This window comes from Podarcis vaucheri (genome assembly GCF_965113315.1).
Source record: "Podarcis vaucheri genome assembly, chromosome: 4".
Taxonomy (NCBI): domain Eukaryota; kingdom Metazoa; phylum Chordata; class Lepidosauria; order Squamata; family Lacertidae; genus Podarcis; species Podarcis vaucheri.
In genome coordinates, this window is record NC_138762.1 from 29,085,192 (window position 1) to 29,104,857 (window position 19,666).

General features: G+C 43.3%; 1 protein-coding gene across 2 annotated transcripts in view; it reads left to right on the plus strand.

Moving 5' to 3' along the window:
* The window catches only part of USPL1 (ubiquitin specific peptidase like 1), a gene marked incomplete at its 5' end in the record, with an annotated part of 17,239 nt that extends 7,688 nt beyond the window's left edge, over window positions 1-9,551 (plus strand). For both annotated transcript variants that reach the window (XM_082220247.1, XM_082220248.1), the window contains 6 exons: window positions 257-884; window positions 2,407-2,520; window positions 4,128-4,257; window positions 5,156-5,281; window positions 5,683-5,843; window positions 7,511-9,551. In XM_082220247.1, the coding sequence (XP_082076373.1) occupies window positions 257-884; window positions 2,407-2,520; window positions 4,128-4,257; window positions 5,156-5,281; window positions 5,683-5,843; window positions 7,511-9,372 (3,021 nt within the window). In that variant the 3' untranslated portion in view covers window positions 9,373-9,551. The remainder of the gene's footprint in view (window positions 1-256; window positions 885-2,406; window positions 2,521-4,127; window positions 4,258-5,155; window positions 5,282-5,682; window positions 5,844-7,510) is intronic.
* Between the last annotated feature and the right edge of the window lie 10,115 nt (window positions 9,552-19,666).

Here is a 19,666-nt window from a genome sequence, read left to right on the forward strand (position 1 = left end):
AATTTTTATGTTTCTAAAAATGTTTCTGATTTCAATGAACCAATTTATAGTACCGTTGACTGTGAAGGATTATGGAATTCTAAAGAGAACTTACTATCTCAGAGAAGTGCTATTTAAAACACATTTGGATTTTATTCATTTTTCATTAGGCGTTGCATACCTGTTGTTTCTGTATACAGCCCTCTGTTGCATCCCTGAGACCCATGTTGCGTGTTATTAATTTACTCAGATATCTTTGTGTTCCCCTCTTTTTCAGTGCATCTACCCTCTGGGATTTGAACCACTAAGCAGCATTATAATCCCTACTGATAAAAAGGATTCTCCATCTCAGGGCACTTGTAGGAAAAGAAAGTCATCTGACACAAGCCTGGTAACCTCTGCTGTTCCCCAACACTTAAAACTGACGAGGACTGATAACTTGATAGAAAATGAGAAGGCATTCAAACCTGATCTTGCTCCCAAGTGCAATGGCGATAATCTGTTTGGGACTCTGTCAGGGCAGCCTGACTTTCCACAAGCCAGTCAGCCGAACTTTAATAGTGCAACAGAATCCGTGGAGCAGCAAATGGGCATGAAAATGGCAGCTCAAGGAAGTTCACCGGAAATTTTCAGTGTTCAGGCACAGCTTTTGTCAGATCCTGAAATTGGTTCATCATTGTCTCAAATTCTGCATCAAGACAAACCATCTCGGCCAGAGCCATTGTGGCTTCAGTGGAGGAATGTGTACGCTCTCTGCTGGTTAGATTGCATTCTGTCAGCCCTAGTTCATTTAGAAACACTAAAAATGATTCTGAGTGGATCAGTCCTGGAAAACGTATCTGTAATCCAGAGCCTATTTGCAAAATATAACGAAGCAACTGCACTTGTGAATACTTGCCAACGAGGTAAGCCAAACACAAGTGTCTTTTTTCCTTTTGCTGTCAAAATAATTTTTTAAGAAGAGAAATCAGTGGGGTGTATAGAACTCTGAGCCTTGGACAATGCAGCTGTTTCTTTTATAGTCTGCATAACGGTTTAAAATCCATGCAGACCTTACAGCCTCCTTTTTTCCTTACTTTCTCAAATAAGTTTGTGATTCTAGTATGTGCACCAGCCTTCAGCTTTGGGAAATGAACCAGCTTTAAGTAAAAAAATCAGTCTTTTAGAAGCAGTGGTGTAGTTTTTCTGCTTTATATTTCTACTTTCATAAACTAATCTCATGCAAAAAAGCCCCCCACATTTGCTCAGATAACTCAAAAGAGTGATAGCCACTACTGCCTTTCACATAATAACTTTCCAGTAACATAAGAGATGGGGGTGTGATTTTTAAAAAAATAATCAAAAAACAACTTCCCCTTCCCCTTTAGCCTCCCACAGCTCCTTCCATGCTGTTTTGGAGGGTCCCCCAGCCCCCTGTAACAGATTTGGGGAGGGGAGGCAAGGGACTGCAACAGGAAGGAGGGATCCACAACAATTGCCTCCTCTCTTACATGAGTGAACACCTCTTATTAGATCAAAACCTGTTCCACCAATAGAACAGCAGCATGGGCTGTTGCTCATTCTTCTTTTCCCTCATCCATGAATGGCATCAGAATCTGCCCAGTGTGATTAGAGATACATCAGATGATGCAATGCTTGCTTTGTGAAGGCTAAAATATTCCTATCATGCTGTTTATTGACATCAGATACTTGCTTGGAGTTTGTGCAATGCATTTTTGAATGTTGCTTTTTGGTTATGCTTTCCACATCAGCTTTTCTGTTAAGGAACATCTGAATTGTTTCCTTCAAAACCTTCAGTGCACTGCAGATGATTCCAGAGCATGTTCCAGCTCACATGCTTGGTTCAGATAAAGTACCAGGTAGACTCTCAGAGCCTCACTGTAGCTCTGCTGGGAGCGACAGTATACCCTATAACACACTCATCTCCTCTAGCTTTATGTTCCAGGGAAAGATCAGTAGTGATGGCAAGCTGTCTTCCATTGACTCTTGTCTGACATTTCTCTTTGATGGGTGCCTGATAAGCTTCTGAAGACACCATGGTTCTCCAGGAAGCAATTTGAAAGCCACTTCATGAGAGGCAAGGCAGAGGTTTGGCTTTGGCAGATGTCCTAGTTGATTTAAGTGGTTCACACCACTTGACATTAGCTTTGGATAGTTCTTTATAGAGATGGTTGCATTAATCTGATTTCGCAGCACTGGAGATATTTGTGAGCATCTGAAGTCTGGTTACTTGTATAGCCATAACAGCTACAAAACAAATAGGATAATTACATCTATTTGATAGTGTTACCAGCTCAAGGACAATGTTGAAGTGGTATATATACATACATTAATAAATGGAATAAATACCCAGTTATTGTTGGTACAGAATAAAAAAATGGCAGTTCCTGGAGACAAAATGTTGATGGATCATTCTGTTTTGTGCAGGTGAATGTGTTTCGGAAGTTCCTTTGGATGTTCTTTCAAGAGCTGAATCACACTTGAATGAAATCAGAAATACAATTTTTGTCCAGCTTCAGCCACAGCTTAAATGTAAATTAGGTAAGTAATTGCTAAAGGGTTTTTCATTATTGTCGCTGTTATTATTTTACATATAACAGTGCTAAGTTTCCAAACGTGACAGTAAACTAGTGCCAAACCTACTTTCTTTTTTCCCTGTATTGTAAAGTTCCTTTATCTTTAGCTTCTTTGTGGGTCCAGAGAGAGTCATTCCTCAAGAGTTCTGTGCAAATATATTACAATGCTAGTACTTCCTTTCTGTCCATCAGCTGCAAACTACTTTTCGTTGTCATTAGCTTCAGATAGGATTCCGGTTTCAATGATCTGATGCCTTTGTGTGTTCTAGCTGTTTTCTGGGCCATTGATTCCTCAGTTAGCCATAAGGAGAATACTATTAAATCAGATCAAAGGTCCATCTACTCCAGCATTTGGCTTCCCACAGTGGTCAACCAGATACCTTGGGCAAGTTCTGAAACTGAGTGTGAAGGCCGTGCCTTTTTCAACTAATATTTAAGGGTATAGTGCCTCTGAACATGCAGATTCCATTTAAGACATGGGAAGCTGCCTTATCAAGCCATTGGTTCACCTCAGTGTTGTTTTCACTGACTGGTAGCAGCTTTCAAGAGTTTGGGTTTGATATCCCACTTTATCACTACCCAAAGGAGTCTCAAAGCAGCTAATATTCTCCTTTCCCTTCCTCCCCCACAACAAACACTCTGTGAGGTGAGTGGGGCTGAGAGACTTCAGAGAAGTGTGACTAGCCCAAGGTCACCCAGCAGCTGCTTGTGGAGGAGCGGGGAATCAAACTTAGTTCACCAGATTACGAGACTACCGCTCTTAACCACTACACCACACTGGCTCTCTGTGCCACACAGGCAGGGTTCTCTCCCATCCTCACCTGGAGATGCCAGAGATTGAACCTGGGACATTCTGCATTCAAAGCAGATGCTCTGCCACTGAGTTATGGCCCTAACTTAACATAGGGTTCCTTGTTAAGAGTTTCTCATCATGTATAGCCCAATCCTGTGTCAGAAGAAAACTGCACTCTCTGTGCACACTCACCTGGGAGTCCCATTGAACTCAGTGGAACTTGCTTTTGAGTAAAGATGCATAAGCTGCTGCTGACAGTTACCAAAAAAAGTTGTCATAAATTAGGTCTTAGGTTTTGTTTAATACAGGAAGCAAAATGTATAATTAATAGATATTTCAATGACTTAAAAAGTATATAATTCAATGCAAAATTCAGGTATCTTTAGACCTTCATACTTTCGTTGTTTGAACTGAAAGCAAAACACGCTTTATGAGCCTGTGTACCAGCGTTTGTAAGAATTGGCCCTTGTAAGTGCTTTCTGAAATATGTGAAACGTCTTTTGAAGAGTCACTAGATCTTGGCCATGTTCAGTAAGGTATTTTACATTATTTTAAAAGGACCTGGATAGCTCAGTTGGTTAGAGTATGGTGTTTATAATGCGAAGGTTGCAGGTTCGATCCCCATATGGGACAGCTGCATATTCCTGCACTGCAGGGGGTTGGACTAGATGATCCTCATGGTCTCTTTCCAACTCTGTGATTCTATGAAACATAGTAAAATGTTTTTACTGTCCTGCAGGGCGCTTTCATGTATCTCAACCCATTTCTTTTCTTCAAAGGTAACAAGGAGAGCCCAGTGTTTGCATTCCCTCTACTTTTAAAGAATGATCCTCAAACAGAAAAACTGTTTCTCCACTCTTATTCATGGAAGTTTGAATGCTCACAGTGTGGCTACCAAGTCAATGACAGGTTAGTTTCTGCTGAAGTTCTTTCTCATCTTCCTTAATACAAGCACATGTTAATCTTCAAATCAGTGTGGATGTTTTTATATTTTTCTCTTCAAACAGAACATGTGCAGGATTGATGGGGTGTTCTAAGCATGCCATACGTCTTCTTTCACAGCGTAGCATAAAACATTGTGTTTGCTGTCAGAAAAGACAAGCTAGCTCTGCAGTACTTGATAATTCCTGAGTTTTTCTTGCTGTTGGTCAGAATTGATCCTGCCAGTTAAAGGGTGCATTCAAGAGCTGAACACTGCAATATATGACAGTAGCCCAAACATCATGTTTAGCCTCAACATAAATGAGGTTCCCAGATACATCCCATTCGACTTCCATTCTACTTGATTCTGTTCCCTGATAACGACACCAAGTCCAGGAGCATAATATCTCACCCCATATTGACAGACATTCCCTCCAATGGCTATTTGCTAGCCTAAACAACCAGCACATTTTGCTGGCAGTACAGTTCTCCAAGGCTATGTTCACATGCAGGGGAGAATCATGTACACATCCACAGATATCTTTTTTGTTACTGTTGCAGACATGCCACTGCTTACAGTCAAGCTTACTTTAAACTGGAAAATTCATTGTTTATGGCATTTCAGTCACCTGCAAGCAGCAGGTATATGTTCCTGTAGCCTTTAAAAACTGTTGCATGGGGTAAACGTTCCCACCCTAGGGCAATCCCTGAAATTTGCCAGTATTTACTTCTTTAACTTGGAACTTAAAATTACATTTAAGCTTTTGGTTGCAGCAGGTTCAGAGCAATTTTGAATGTGGATCATTCATATGAATGACTCTTCTGGATGTCCCAGGTTTAGCTTGGCAATCATTTTCTCACAGCACTGGATCATTTCTTATTTCAGGCATCAGAAGACATTGACAACATTTACAAATATCATCCCAGAATGGCACCCGCTGAAAGCTGTTCATACTGGTCCCTGTAATAACTGTCACCACAAATCTCAAAGAAGAGAAATGGTTTTAGAAAAGTAAGTGTGAACCATATTAAGCTGCTGATGTGAGTAAAACTACATCGCAGGTGGATAATGAGCTGCTGCTAGTGTTGTATGAAAATGCAGTTCTGGCATAATATTAGTAGCCTTGCTGGGTCCCATCATGTAACTATGAATTTGCCAGCTAGACGTCTGTGCCTGCCTCCAAGGTTCTGCTATTTGAAAACCATGGCTTATGGAATCTCATTCTATAAGCTCTCAAATAGTCTTATTTGGGTGGTTTTATAAAAAGCTTTTGAGATACTTATGAAACTTTCATAAATGGAGTTTCCTAAGCAGCTAGTTGCTAATTCTGCTGTGTGTGGATGATGTATCCAGTATTAATAATGCTGTAAGTTACATAGTTCTAAAGCTACAAATTGTTGTTTCTTTGATAGTGTTTCCTCGGTACTTATGATGCACTTTGTGGAAGGCTTGCCACGTAATGATCTGGAGACCTACTCATTTCAGTTTCAAGGAGATTCCTACCAAGTAACAGCTGTTGTTCAGTATCAGGAGGAGGCAAGACACTTCATAACATGGATCTCGGATTCAGATGGTAAGTACAGTGCACTCCCATCACCTGTCCTTCAATAGGTGTCTGTCTGCACAGGCTGGCGGAAAGAAAGCAAGAAACACGTGTAAAAGAAAAAGCTTACTGTGCAGAATGTACCAGCCCTCATCAGGAAAGTTCAATCTTGTTTTGTTATGCTTTCTCCCTTTTCCTTTTAGCTCCCCTGCAATTTGCCTGGGACTTTCTCTTTTTGCTGCAAGTCCTGGTTGGTAGCCTCAGATGATTCTGGGAAGAAAAGCAAGAGATTAGGAACCCATAACTCAGGCATAGGCAAACTCATCCCTCCAGATGTTTTGGGACTACAACTCCCATCATCCCTAGCTAATAGGGCCAGTGGTCAGGGGTGATGCGAGTTGTAGCCCCAAAAACATCTAGAGGGCTGAGTTTGCCTATGCCTGCCATAAGTAGTAGACCAGTTAGCAGTATGTGTGCTGTTCTGTTGTAAGTTTTTCTAACCCAGTATACATAAGCTATCACTGTTTCATAATAAGTAGTTCCAGCACAGTCATGTCCATTATCCCCTTGCCAATCCTGTCCCAAAAGGCACCTGGGAGCCTCCCACAGTAATGGGGAGGGTTTTACCTCAAAACCCTTCTCAGAGAGGACCAACAATTACCGTATTTTTCGCTCTATAAGACGCACCAGACCACAAGGCGCACCTAGTTTTGGGAGGAGGAAAACAAGAAAAAAAATATTATGAATCTCAGAAGCCAGAACAGCAAGAGGGATTGCTGCGCAGTGAAAGCAGCAATCCCTCTTGCTGTTCTGGCTTCTGGGATAGGTGCGCTGCCTGCGTTCACTCCATAAGGCGCACACACATTTCCCCTTACTTTTTAGGAAGGAAAAAGTGAGTCTTATAGAGCAAAAAATACGGTATTTCTTCTACTGTGTGGTGATCCAAGGTTAAGATAAGAGAAAGCTCGAAAACCCTTCCTATATCAGTCCTATAGCCAGTCATTCGGATAGCTCAGTTGGTTAGAGGCTGCAGGTTCGATTCCCCGTAAGGGACAACTGCATATTCCTGCATTGCAGGAGGTTGGACTAGATGACTCAGGGTCCCTTCCAACTCTATGATTCTATGAAAATAAGTACAGTGGTACCTCGGGTTAAGTACTTAATTCGTTCCGGAGGTCCGTTCTTAACCTGAAACTCTTCTTAACCTGAAGCACCACTTTAGCTAATGGGGCCTCCCACGCTGCTGCTGCACAATTTCTGTTCTCATCCTGCAGCAAAGTTCTTAACCCGAGGTATTATTTCTGGGTTAGCGGAGTCTGTAACCTGAGGCGTATGTAACCCAAGATACCACTGTAGTACTCATATCCATTATTAGGAACACTTTCTGGCGAGGTGAAATAAATGTTCACATCAGACTTGTAAATAACTGTTTTCTTGATCTCCGGTGGTGAGTAACAATTGCTTCCAGGCAGGGAAGCCATTGTAAAGTGGTAGAGAATTGGAGACCATTTGTGACTTACATAGGTATGTGTGGGCGGGCAGGCTAGTTGCTGTATATTTTTGTGGATATATTTCAAAGCTGGTTTATCCAGTAAAGTGCTAAAAGACTTTGAAATGAATAGAACAGTGATTTCCAGAGAACTGTGATGAGGGATTATGCATCCTAAAATTCTGAACTGTTCATTTCTCATTTTCAGAAACATGGCTTGAGTGTGATGACTTAAAGGGTTCGTACTCTAGAAGACACAAGATCTTTGGCGTTCTCCCTTCAGAGATTCACATCGTCATCTGGGAAAGAAAATCGCCACGATTCACAAATGGTCTGGATTCGCAGCTAGAAAGTGAAGTGGCTACAAATGTTCCTTTGCTAAAAGCACAGCCAGATTCTCCATTTAAATATGCTGATGGCAAGTCTGCTGGCAACACACCTTTAATTTATCACACTGACGATAACTTGAATGCACACACAAATGAGACACAAAACTTGATTGCGAATAACAACAGTAATTTGCTTTGCGGCTTGGAAAACCTGGCCAGTGATGATGTTGTAACTTTGACTCTTGTACGAGTTCCACTTGACTCTGAAGGTAAACCACTGGACGAAAGCCCTGCAGTGGAAAATAACATGACAGTCAGAATGGACACATCGCAGCTGCATGATCCAGGTGGAGTTAAAGTTTCTCCAACTACTTCTGAAAGAGACGTTGCTGGGAAGGAGTGCAAGTTACTTGAAAATGGCAGTACTCCCTTGCATCAAGGGCAGCCAAACAATGCAAGTAACATGCTTATGACGCCGGTCGTTTTTCTGAGCAATAGCCATTATTCACCAGAAATGTTACCAGTTCAAGGGGCAGAACCTGAAGTTCCGATCAAAGATAGCAGCTGTTTGGACACAGCAAATCAAGAAAACAAAAGCAGCAGAACAAAAGCAGGGAATAGTGTACAGATAACACATAGTACTGTAGAACACTGGAGAGAAGCAACAGCAAATTCCCAGGCTAGTTCTGCTTCTTCCCCAAGTAGTTATTCTCACTCGGCCCCTAAAAACGGAACGAAGTCGTTCACAGGCAGTTGGGTAAAGGGTTTACTTGAAAGATCTCATCCTCTCATGCCCAAAAGTTTATTAACCTATAATAACACGGAGATCTGTAAAAAGCCCATTAAAAAAGAAACTCGCTGCACTTCACTTGGTAGACAGGCAAGCCACTTTCATGGTTTTCAAGCAAAACATTCAAAAAACCAAAGGGAGAAGTTAACAGAGAGGGCATTAGATTCTTCTCATAAGGCTCCTCCTCTATCCTCACCCACTCTTTTTGCAAGACCCCCTATAGAAAATCATCACATTGTTGGAAGCAAAAGTAATGCGGTGGAGAGGGCTGGCTCACTGGTTGCTTTGGGTAACCAGATTGGGCCTAAACCGAGCCACAATAAAACTAAAAGCTTTACATCGGCTGAGAATGTTGAAGAGTCAAGCGTTACAATAGCACACCGACTGCGCCTACAACTTCAACAGCAGCTGAAAGCTAAGAAGGAGAAACTGGCTTCGCTAGATAAGGTGGCGAAGGCTCAGGTGCGAAACAGGCGCTCTCCCAAGAAAAGGATGAAGGATCAGTCACAGCTTCAATCCCAGAAAGAAAGTGACTCCCTGCAGAGCTTGTTAAATGCCCTGCAGGACCAAATTGATGTTGAAGATAGTAAATCTGTGAATTCTCTAAGCACCAGTATGTCCCAGTGTAGCAGTTCAAGTTTTGATGACATTTTATCTGAGCTGCTGTCTCCCACTACATCTGTTGCTTCCTTGGAACTTCCACAAGAAGAAGAATGTGGATATGGTGCACAGGAAATAAACCATGACCATAATTATCATAGTCCAGTAAAGGAGAATGGATATGAGGACCGTATAAACCTGTCAATTAAATCACCCCCCAAGAAACTCGACTTTGAAAGTCCAACAAAACAATTTAGTCTAGAAGAACTGTTGCCTAGTTCAATGCTGAATTCAATAATGGCTGACACTCAAGACTTGCATCACTTTGATGAAACCCTCTTAGCATGGTGAATTGTGTTTTAACAATTTCACATGTTTCTGTTAGATGGCTTTAAAGCAAAGCATAACTTGTGTTCCAAGCTAATTTTGCACATGGTGGTTCTTTGGATTTTTTAAAATGTGAAAGTTTTTTTACTATGAGGTTGGTTTATTATTATTATTAATAAATTAAGACAAATGGGAACAGACAAGACTCTGGATTTTGTGTCTGAAACAGAGGTGATAACAGGTAGATTTTTGACAAACAGTAAAAAGTTACTGAGGTAGAATTACATTCACACAAGAGATGTCAAAGAAAAATGCATAATTGCTGGGCCACAGAAATCTGGTAATAGATCACAAAAATGTATATATGGCATCATGTTCATAAGTGTGGCAGCACAGTTGCTGACAGATGCTTGTCTCAAAACTCTCATTGGCATAGTCAGCTCTTTAAAAAGAGCTGTTAGGTTTCTATTTTTTTCCACATTTATGTGTGTTAAATTATTTTGTTTTGTACACTTGAAAGAAAAAAATGTTCTCAAAAGATACCTAATGAAGCAAGTTTCATCTAAACCAATAATGAAGAGAATGTGACATAAAACATACATCTTTTCAGCCTGCTCTTTCTGATTAAATAATAGTCCTTTGTGATTGCTGTGTTTGCGCCTAATACTAAACCGTGGCTTGCTTTAACCCTGATTTGTTGGGGGGAGGGGAACCTGAGTTGTCTCACCAATAAGCAAGTAAGACATGGCTTACTTCTAGAAAGTTGGTTTGTTTTCAGCTGTTCTTGCTTTACGCCTCTGTAGCTTGCCCAAATTCTGGAGATTGGGTGGCTAAACAAACCATGGTTAAGCAAAGTTGTTCGGTTTGGACAGACCATGGTTAGTCCGATTGTCTGGATTCATATGTTCACAAACACCACATTTTTGCTAAACAGGTCATGCCTTAGTTTAGTTATGTATGAAACCGGGCCACTCCCTCCTGTTCAGATGAGTTGTGAGGTTTAAGATTCATTTAGGAGGCACTTAGGTTTTATTACAGTCAAGTAGTATATAAATTTAGTTAAATAAAAAATACGATTTCTGGGACCGTACTGAAGGGATATCAGCAAATCTACTAAAACTTGAATCAAGGCATTTTAAAACACACCCAGAGTTTCAATCAAAATGAAAATAAAATTCTTTTCAAAAGCGGAGGCAGTCTAAAACTGACATATTTCTCATTGTGTTTTTAAGCACCCTTTGAGAAGCAAGAAAGCATGTTGCATTTTTCGCATTTACTTCATTGTATTGATTATTCACATTCCAGAAAATGGATCACTATTACTTGGTGAGGGAATCTTGGAGTGCAAGTACATTTATTTGTCGGCCTGTCGCTACCTCTACTTAATGACTTCATTCTACCTAAATGCATCTGCTCCATAACTGATGTACTTCTTGTTAGGTAATGCCAACTTAGAGCTAAACCTAGGAGGCTGCCAAAGGCTGTGTAGAAACTGGATCTTGCTCTGATCTTATATTTGTTAAATTTATATATGACCTTTATATTCCAAGGATCTCAAGGTGGCAGGTGTGGAGGACTCCCTGGTCCTGAATAGGGTAACTGCCCCTGAAGGACCAGGTGCGCAGCCTGGGAGTCATTTTGGACTCACAGATGTCCACGGAGGCGCAGGTCAGTTCTGTGTCCAGGGCAGCTGTCTACCAGCTCCATCTGGTATGCAGACTGTCTCACCAGAGTGGTGAATGCTCTAGATATCTCCCACTTGGACTACTGCAATACGCTCTACATGGGGCTACCTTTGAAGGTAACCCAGATACTACAACTAATCCAGAACGCGGCAGCTAGACTGGTGACTGGGAGTGGCTGCCGAGACTATATAACTCCGGTCCTGAAAGACCAACATTGGCTCCCAGTACATTTCCGAGCACAATTCAAAGTGTTGGTGCTGACCTTTAAAGCCCTAAATGGCCTCGGCCCAGAATACCTGAAGGAGCGTCTCCACCCCCTTCGTTCAGCCCAGACACTGAGGTCCAGCTCAGAGAGCCTTCTGGTGGTTCCCTCGCTGCGAGAAGTGAGGTTACAGGCAATCAGGCAGAGGGCCTTCTTGGTAGTGGCACCCTCCCTGTGGAACGCCCTCCCATCAGATGTCAAGGAAATAAACAACTATATGACATTTAAAAAATATCTGAAGGTGGCCCTGTTTAGGGAAGTTTTTAATGTTTGATGTTTAGTTGTGTTTTTAATATTCTATTGGGGGAAACCCAGCCAGATGGGCGAGGTATAAATAATAAAATTATTATTATTATTACATGGTTCTCCCCATTTCATCCTCACAACAACCCTGTGAGATAAGTTAGGCTAAGAGATGGTGTCTGGGCTAAGCTCACCCAGTGAGCTTCATGGCTGAGTGGGGATTCCAACCCACTAACCATTACACAGAGACTCACACAGGCTTTTTACAACTTAAAAGGGCGGTGGGTGGAAAGCCTCTGCGAGTCTCCTACCCCTGCTTTAAGATCGGAGCCAGAGCAGCTGATGCGCAGAGATTAAATCAGGCTGCCTCGCATGCACAAACCTGTTCCCTGCTAGGAACATGGTGGCGCAGCTCATGCAAGATTAAAACCTGCCCTCCTGTCCATCAGTTGATGTCACTGGTGTGACGTCTGATGGGGTATGGTGTGGGGAGAGAAACAACCTGTTGGGCCAATATTGTTCTGGATGCTGTAATTTAACACACACACCCCAAGTTAAAATTTCCAACAGTCCTTGATAAACTACAGTGTGCAGAATTCTTTCGCTGGGGGGGGGGGCAGTGATGCCTCCAGCGGTGGAGGGCAGAGCAATAGCCATTGTGGCTAATAGGCATCGCTAGTCCTCTCTTCACCTCACCCCAATGTATAATACAGTGGTACCTAGGGTCAAGTACTTAATTCGTTCCGGAGGTCCCTTCTTAACCTGAAACGGTTCTTAACCTGAAGCACCACTTTAGCTAATGGGGCCTCCCGCTGCTGCCGCGCCACCAGAGCCCAATTTCAGTTCTCATCCTGAAGCAAAGTTCTTAGCCTGAAGCACTATTTCTGGGTTAGCGGAGTCTGTAACCTGAAGCGTATGTAACCTGAGGTACCACTACTGCAGAGTTTTCCCTGGGATGTAGCAGTCGCCAGTTTGGATGCTTTTTTTGCAACTCAAAGGAAAGTTTGTCCAACCAGGCGCGCCCTCCTTGTGGATGGGGGGGGGGCAAGCTGGATTCTCACGAAACTTTGCAAAGGAAACTTCTCTGTGGCTGAAGGCGCTAAATGCAAACTTTTAAGTCAGGGGTCAGCAAACTTTTTCAGCAGGGGGCCGGTTCACTGTCCCTCAGACCTTGGGGGGGGGGCCGACTATATTTTGGAAGGAAAAGAAATGAACAAATTCCTATGCCCCACAAATAACCCAGACATGCATTTTAAATAAAAGGACACATTCTACTCATGTAAAATCACCCTGATTCCCAGACCGTCCGCGGGCCGTATTTAGAAGGTGATTGGGCCGGATCCGGCTCCCGGACTTTAGTTTGCCTACCCATGTTTTAAGTGATTTTTTTAAATAATCCGGATTAGAAATAATGGCACACCGTTGCAGAGATGCGATCCATGGCTGCTCTGCAAACAGGCCCTTGTTCAGCTCCTTGCTTTTTGGGGTTCGCTTACCCAACACGGAGGAAACGATCCTTTCCCCCCCCCACCCCCGCACCATGGCTCCGCGCTAATAAAAGTACAGATTTTTTTTTTTAAATGCACAATTAATTACTTGAAATAATGTAAGAGCGTTCAGTGTGAGAATTTGAAGTGTGAATTCTGCCGTCGCTTTGTTCTCACTTTCAGAAGCAAGCAACGTTTTCTCCATCTTCCTAAAATAGGCATTTAATCACTCAGATTTCTCCCCACCGACACGCACCCCGTTTGGAAATACGTCGACGCGAGCAATGAAAGCAAAACAAAAATTGCAGAGCGGTTGGGTAAAGTTTGCTGAGTGACTGAACTTGCGTTCAAACCACATTAATATTTATCATTTGGTACAAATTAACACAAAGCCCGGCTGGTACCTCCTCTAAACGTGTTCTGATCGTAAAACGTCTCACAAACTGTATCCAAAAAAATAAAAAAGTGTTTCCGCCCGGTTTCGAACCGGGGACCTTTCGCGTGTTAGGCGAACGTGATAACCACTACACTACGGAAACCCAGGTCGACTCAAGGTTCCCCCACATGATTCTTATAGCAGAATTAGCGTGTGCCTTTCTTGCAATTTTCAGAATTTTTCAAGCTTTAGCGTTTAGCCGCGTGCTGGGGACGGGGAAGGAAAAACCGGTAGATTGCATGCATAAGATACATACATAAACATGGATATGTACACGTACACACACACACACACACACAAAATTCTGTTCTATAATACTAGTTTATTATTTTTGCAAAGTAAGGTGCCATCAAGTGTGGTTAAAAGTCACGCCTAAACTTGGCAGTCTGGATCCATCCATGTCCAACAGCTACTTTGCAACATTCGACAGACCTAATTTACAATGTGCAAGTTTCTGTACTTGGTGCACTTCCCTGTAGGAGACACGGAGAAAAAGCGGCATGCCCGGTAGTTTCCCTGCACCTGCTTCGACTACACGAGTTTCCCGGTTAAAAAATAAATAAATAAAAATCAGCAGTTCAGAGTGGTATCTATGAATTAAATGCAAGGTACTTCCTTCTTCCAAACCAGAGCTGCTTTGCAGAATTAAATTGCAGAGTGAGATAAATCCGTTCTAACGATGCGACAAAGTTTGCAGAGCAAGAATGGGAAAGAGAGAAGTAAAAAAGATCCGCTCTCCCCGTCCCTGGGTGGGCTCGAACCACCAACCTTTCGGTTAACAGCCGAACGCGCTAACCGATTGCGCCACAGAGACTCCGCTGGTTTCGGGTGTCTGCCAGGAAAGTACTAATGGTTTCAAGCCTTGCTGTTCTTTCGACTGTTAACGCGCTTCCTTTAATTCATTCTTCCATCACTTCCACCTCCAAAATAGCTGTTGCAAAAACCCCGGAAACAAACCTCCTTCCTAATGAGCGAGGCAGGAAGGCTGGACGAGGAAGGCTCTTGCAGCAGCAGCAAATGATAAGATAATAAGATAAGAGCCCCAAACGGGGGAACTTGCACAAAACGCCTGGCCTAAATTTCACCCTTTCTTGGGGTTCGTGATCGCCCAGCGCAAACTAGCATGATTCCTCCAGGGGGAGAAAAGGGCAAGTTAAAAGTGGGGATATTATCCCAGTTCCTTCTCCCTTTGATTTTGATGCGCAGCAGTTTCTGAGAAAGGCACCCTGGTACCCGGCATTCATGAATCAATCGATCATAAGCTTCTGCATATCCTTATTGCAGTCTCTTAACAGATGCCGCTTGGCCCTTAATCCCACACTGAATAACTTCTCTTTCCACCTCCCCAACGCCCTTTCTGAAGCCACTTCTCTATTCTGTTCTGCTTTGCACCCACCTTCACCTTCACACCCATGTGCATGCCCCCCCCCCCGCCTTGCACAACCCACCCCCGGGCTAACCTCCTGCAACTTCCTCCTCCCATATGTTGCAACTGCCTAACATCCTTTTCACCTCCTGCTCAACCCTGATTTAAGGTTATAACACTGTTGGTGGTGGTGGTGTTTTTATTTATACCCGCCCATCTGGCTGGCTTGTGCATAAATAATAAATAAAAACAAGCGGGGACCGCAACATGGGCGTAGCCCAGCATTTATTTATTTTTAGGGGGGCATTTTGTTGTTGGGCTTTTTGGGGGAGATCACGGGTAAAAATCCACCCCAAAGGGAGGACATTACAGAAGGCAGGCTTTTGTTAGAGGAGGCAGGCTTCTGCTAGGGGAGTGGAACCTCAGTTAATTTAGTATTTTTAATGCTTTTCTATACTTTTTGAGCACGCCCCCCCCACTGCAACAAAACAAAAAAACATTCTGTGCCCACTGAGCATGCTCAGTCCTAATTAGCCTGTTTTGGGTTCGCCGCCACCACCTCTCTCTTTTTTTGTACCTAAATATTTTGTATACTACAGTGGTACCTCGGGTTACAGACGCTTCAGGTTACAGACTCTTCAGGTTACAGACTCCGCTAACCCAGAAATAGTACCTCGGGTTAAGAACTTTGCTTCAGGATGAGAACAGAAATTGCGCGGCAGCGAGAAGCCCCATTAGGTAAAGTGGTACCTCAGGTTAAGAACAGTTTCAGGTTAAGAACAGACCTCCAGAACGAATTAAGTGCTTAACCCGAGGTACCACTGTACTGCAAACATCCCCCAGCCAACTGACACCATTTTAGCCATACGGGTATCTAGTAACTTATGCACATTTAACTGGTGCACCTTCAGCTTCATGTACTTGGCCAAAAATTAAAACGGGTGGGAAGAGGGTGGGCATCCAGGAAGAAAGACTTTGGTAATCCCACCCATCAATGAACCCAACTTTCTTTTGGCTATATGCAAATTTGGCTTTATAGGAATGACACTCAGAGCTTGGATATTAGAAATAGAGGGAATCATAATGGTATATAATCATGTCTGGAGTATAATTTGGTCCATGGGAGAGTCATTACACTTTGTTGTTGTTTAGTTGTTTAGTCGTGTCCGACTCTTCGTGACCCCATGGACCAGAGCACGCCAGGCACTCCTGTCTTCCACTGCCTCCCACAGTTTGGTCAAATTCATGCTGGTAGCTTTGAGAACACTGTCCAACCATCTCGTCCTCTGTCGTCCCCTTCTCCTTGTGCCCTCCATCTTTCCCAACATCAGGGTCTTTTCCAGGGAGTCTTCTCTTCTCATGAGGTGGCCAAAGTATTGGAGCCTCAGATTCACAATCTGTCCTTCCAGTGAGCACTCAGGGCTGATTTCCTTCAGAATGGAGAGGTTTGTTCTTCTTGCAGTCCATGGGACTCTCAAGAGTCATTACACTAGATCTTATCAATAAAAGGGGGGTGATATGCAGGAGGCTAACACCAATGCTTGAACTATAAGGGTGGTACTCACCCTTCCTTTGCTTTTAGGAAAAGAAAGCTAGAAAAGAAAAGGAAGGAGGAGGAGGAAGTATGGAAATGCCATATGGGGGCCAAGGGGAAGAAGCTATCACTATCAGGCAGCATGGCTGATTCAGTTGCTTGTAGATCCAAGCTTGCTGTTTTTAGGAGAGTACAAAGCACTCTCTTGTGATGTGAATATTGGCAACTCTCTCCACAGTAAATAAGCCATATTTCAGAAAGACACTATAGCCTTCGCTGTGCCTCATTTTTTCCAAAGGAAACACTAACTCTGGTGAAGTGCCAAGACCACTGGAATCTTGCACCGCTCAGCAGAGATTGGGGTGGCCTATAACAGTATTTTATAAGTTTATAGTAAACAGGAGAATTTCATTATATAAACAGCTGGGTTTTCTATTTCCAAATATGGGGAATCCACCTTGGTATGTTCCTTCGGCTCAGCAGCTATTGCTGCAACATGAAACCTGCCCAGCACCTAACAGCCTCGTTTGAAGGTCTGCTACTTCCTTCTACATTCCATTTTAAGACTTTGACCCAAGGCAGACCCATGACTTCACCACCAGATAATTTTTTTTTTTTTATTTCCTCACCATCCTCTGTTTCCCATCTAACACCTAGATTCTAGCTTGATGAAGAGTTTGAAGTAAGCTTGTGCATTTTGGTTGACCTAAGGTACTTTAAGGTTAAAGCTGTGGTTTTCCCAGTATTGATGTATGGAAGTGAGAGCTGGACCATAAAGAAGGCTGATCACCAAAGAATTGATGCTTTTGAATTCTGGTGCTGGGGGAGACTCTTGAGAGTCCCATGGACTGCAAGAAGATCAAACCTCTCCATTCTTAAGGAAATCAGCCCTGAGTGCTCACTGGAAGGACAGATCGTGAAGCTGAGGCTCCAATACTTTGGCCACCTCATGAGAAGAAAAGACTTCCTGAAAAAGACCCTGATGTCGGGAAAGATGGAGGGCACAAGGAGAAGGAAACGACAGAGGATGAGATGGTTGGACAGTGTTCTTGAAACTACCAGCATGAGTTTGACCAAACTGCAGGAGGCAGTGGAAGACAGGAGGGCCTGGCGTGCTCTGGTCCAGGGGGTCACGAAGAGTCGGACACGACTAAATGACTAAACAACAACAACAACAACAAAGGTACATCGCTAACAAAGATTTAACAATAAATGGAGTGTTTTATAATAAATGCATAATTTTTTAAAGTATCTTATGGTTTAATAAGGAAGTCTATTGCCTAGTTCCTCTTTCTTTCTGCTGCTTCTAACAGGCCTGTTGAAAAGGAAAAGAACAAGGAAACCACATCCTTTGTGGGTAAGTAAAGATTCAAAAAAACAAAATTAAGCCAAGCAGCAACAGCATCACACACACAATAACTAAGTATCTATGAAAGCCGGTGAAAAAGTGTGTCTCAACCAGGATGCAGAATGAGAATATCAAAATGACTATGTTTTGCCTTGTTTTGGATTTGTGTGATCCTGAAAAGGTCTTCACAATTTCACCTCCCTGTGTTCTGAGCTCGACTGCTAAAGATGCTTTAGAGGTTAATGGGAACAGGAACTGGGAACAGGGAGGTTCTGTAGAGCAGTGGCAGAAAATCTGCTGTGCATGCAGGAGGCCCCAGCTTCAATCCCAGGCCTCTCCAGCAAGGTCTGAGAGAGGCCCCTGCCTTCTGAATTCCTGGACAGCTGCTGCCAGTCAGTGTAGACAATACCGAACTAGATGGACCAATGGTTTGACTCAGGTGGCGCTGTGGTCTAAACCACAGAGCCTAGGACTTGCCGATCGGAAGGTTGGCAGTTCGAATCCCCACGACGGGGTGAGCTCCCATTGCTCAGTCCCAGCTCCTGCCAACCTAGCAGTTTGAAAGCATGTCAAAGTGCAAGTAGATAAATAGGTATCACTCCGGCAGGAAGGTAAACGGCGCTTCCGTGCGCTGCTCTGGTTCACCAGAAGCGGCTTAGTCATGCTGGCCACATGACCCGGAAGCTGTACAGCGAGATGAGTGCTGCAACCTCAGAGTCGTTTGAGACTGGACTTAACTGTCAGGGGTCCCTTTAACTTTACCTTAAGGCATCTTCCTATGTCATCTCTTAGACAAGGTGGGGAAGAAATTTGTAAATACTGAAGTGGGCCAGGGGGAAAAAAGAGTAAGAGAAAACAAGAGAAAAGAAAAATAGGATAGGGTGCCAGATGGTGAAAATATGATACAAAGAGAGGAAGTAGAATTGAAAGGACGGATGCCGTCACAAGACACCCCACGCCAATATGTGGCTCTCAAATCTTACTGGAGAAATCAGACGTCAGGGTCTATTCTCATAACCAGTACTGGGTGAAAAGCCTGTTTTCTTTCTTGGACTGTCTTCCAAGTGAGACAGTCGCACACACCTGATACTACACATTGGGTTCAAATTTTAGTGTGCCACCAAAATTTTGGCATTCCAAAAGCCCCTCTTCACGTACAGTAAAAGGTAGACATGGCTGGGTTTCCATGGGGAGGATGAAATATTGGTTGTGAGAGCAGCCCTGTGACGACAGACCTGTGATTCTTCAGATGATGATGGACTACCCCTCCCATCATCCCTGATCATTGGTCATGCTGGCTGGGGCTGATGGGTGTTGGAGTCTAGTAGCATCTAGAGGACCAGAGTTCCTCCTGTGGAATAGACCAGCAATGTATCCCTTACTATAAATTGTAACTGTTCAGATCAATCTGAAATAGCCATGGATTAGCAGTGGAGACTGGATCTTGGGAGAAGCACAGTGCAGCAGGCTGCAGGAACTATTTAACAAAGAACACTCCTATGTTCTTCCTATCTGTATATTTGCCCATGCAAATAATAGCACCACTGGATATACAGTGGTACCTCGGGTTAAGTACTTAATTTGTTCCGGAAGTCCGTTCTTAACCTGAAACTGTTCTTAACTTGAAGCACCACTTTAGCTAATGGGGAGTCTGTAACCTGAAGCGTATGTAACCTGAAGCATATGTAACCTGAGGTACAGGTACAGAGGTAGGATAATACTGTATTGGGTATTCATGTCTCACCACTACATATATGTCTTGCATCTGAGGCAGTAACTCATTGGCAGAGCACCTGGTATAGCTGCCATGGTCAGTCCCTCTTTTAGTCTCCAGCAAAGTAGGCTTGGAAAGACAGCGTGGTCTAAGAAGCCTGATCTACCCAAGCTTTGCCACCAGATCTACTAAAGGTGTTCTCTGATGCTGGTTAAGAAAATAAGGAGAGGCTGCTGGATCAGG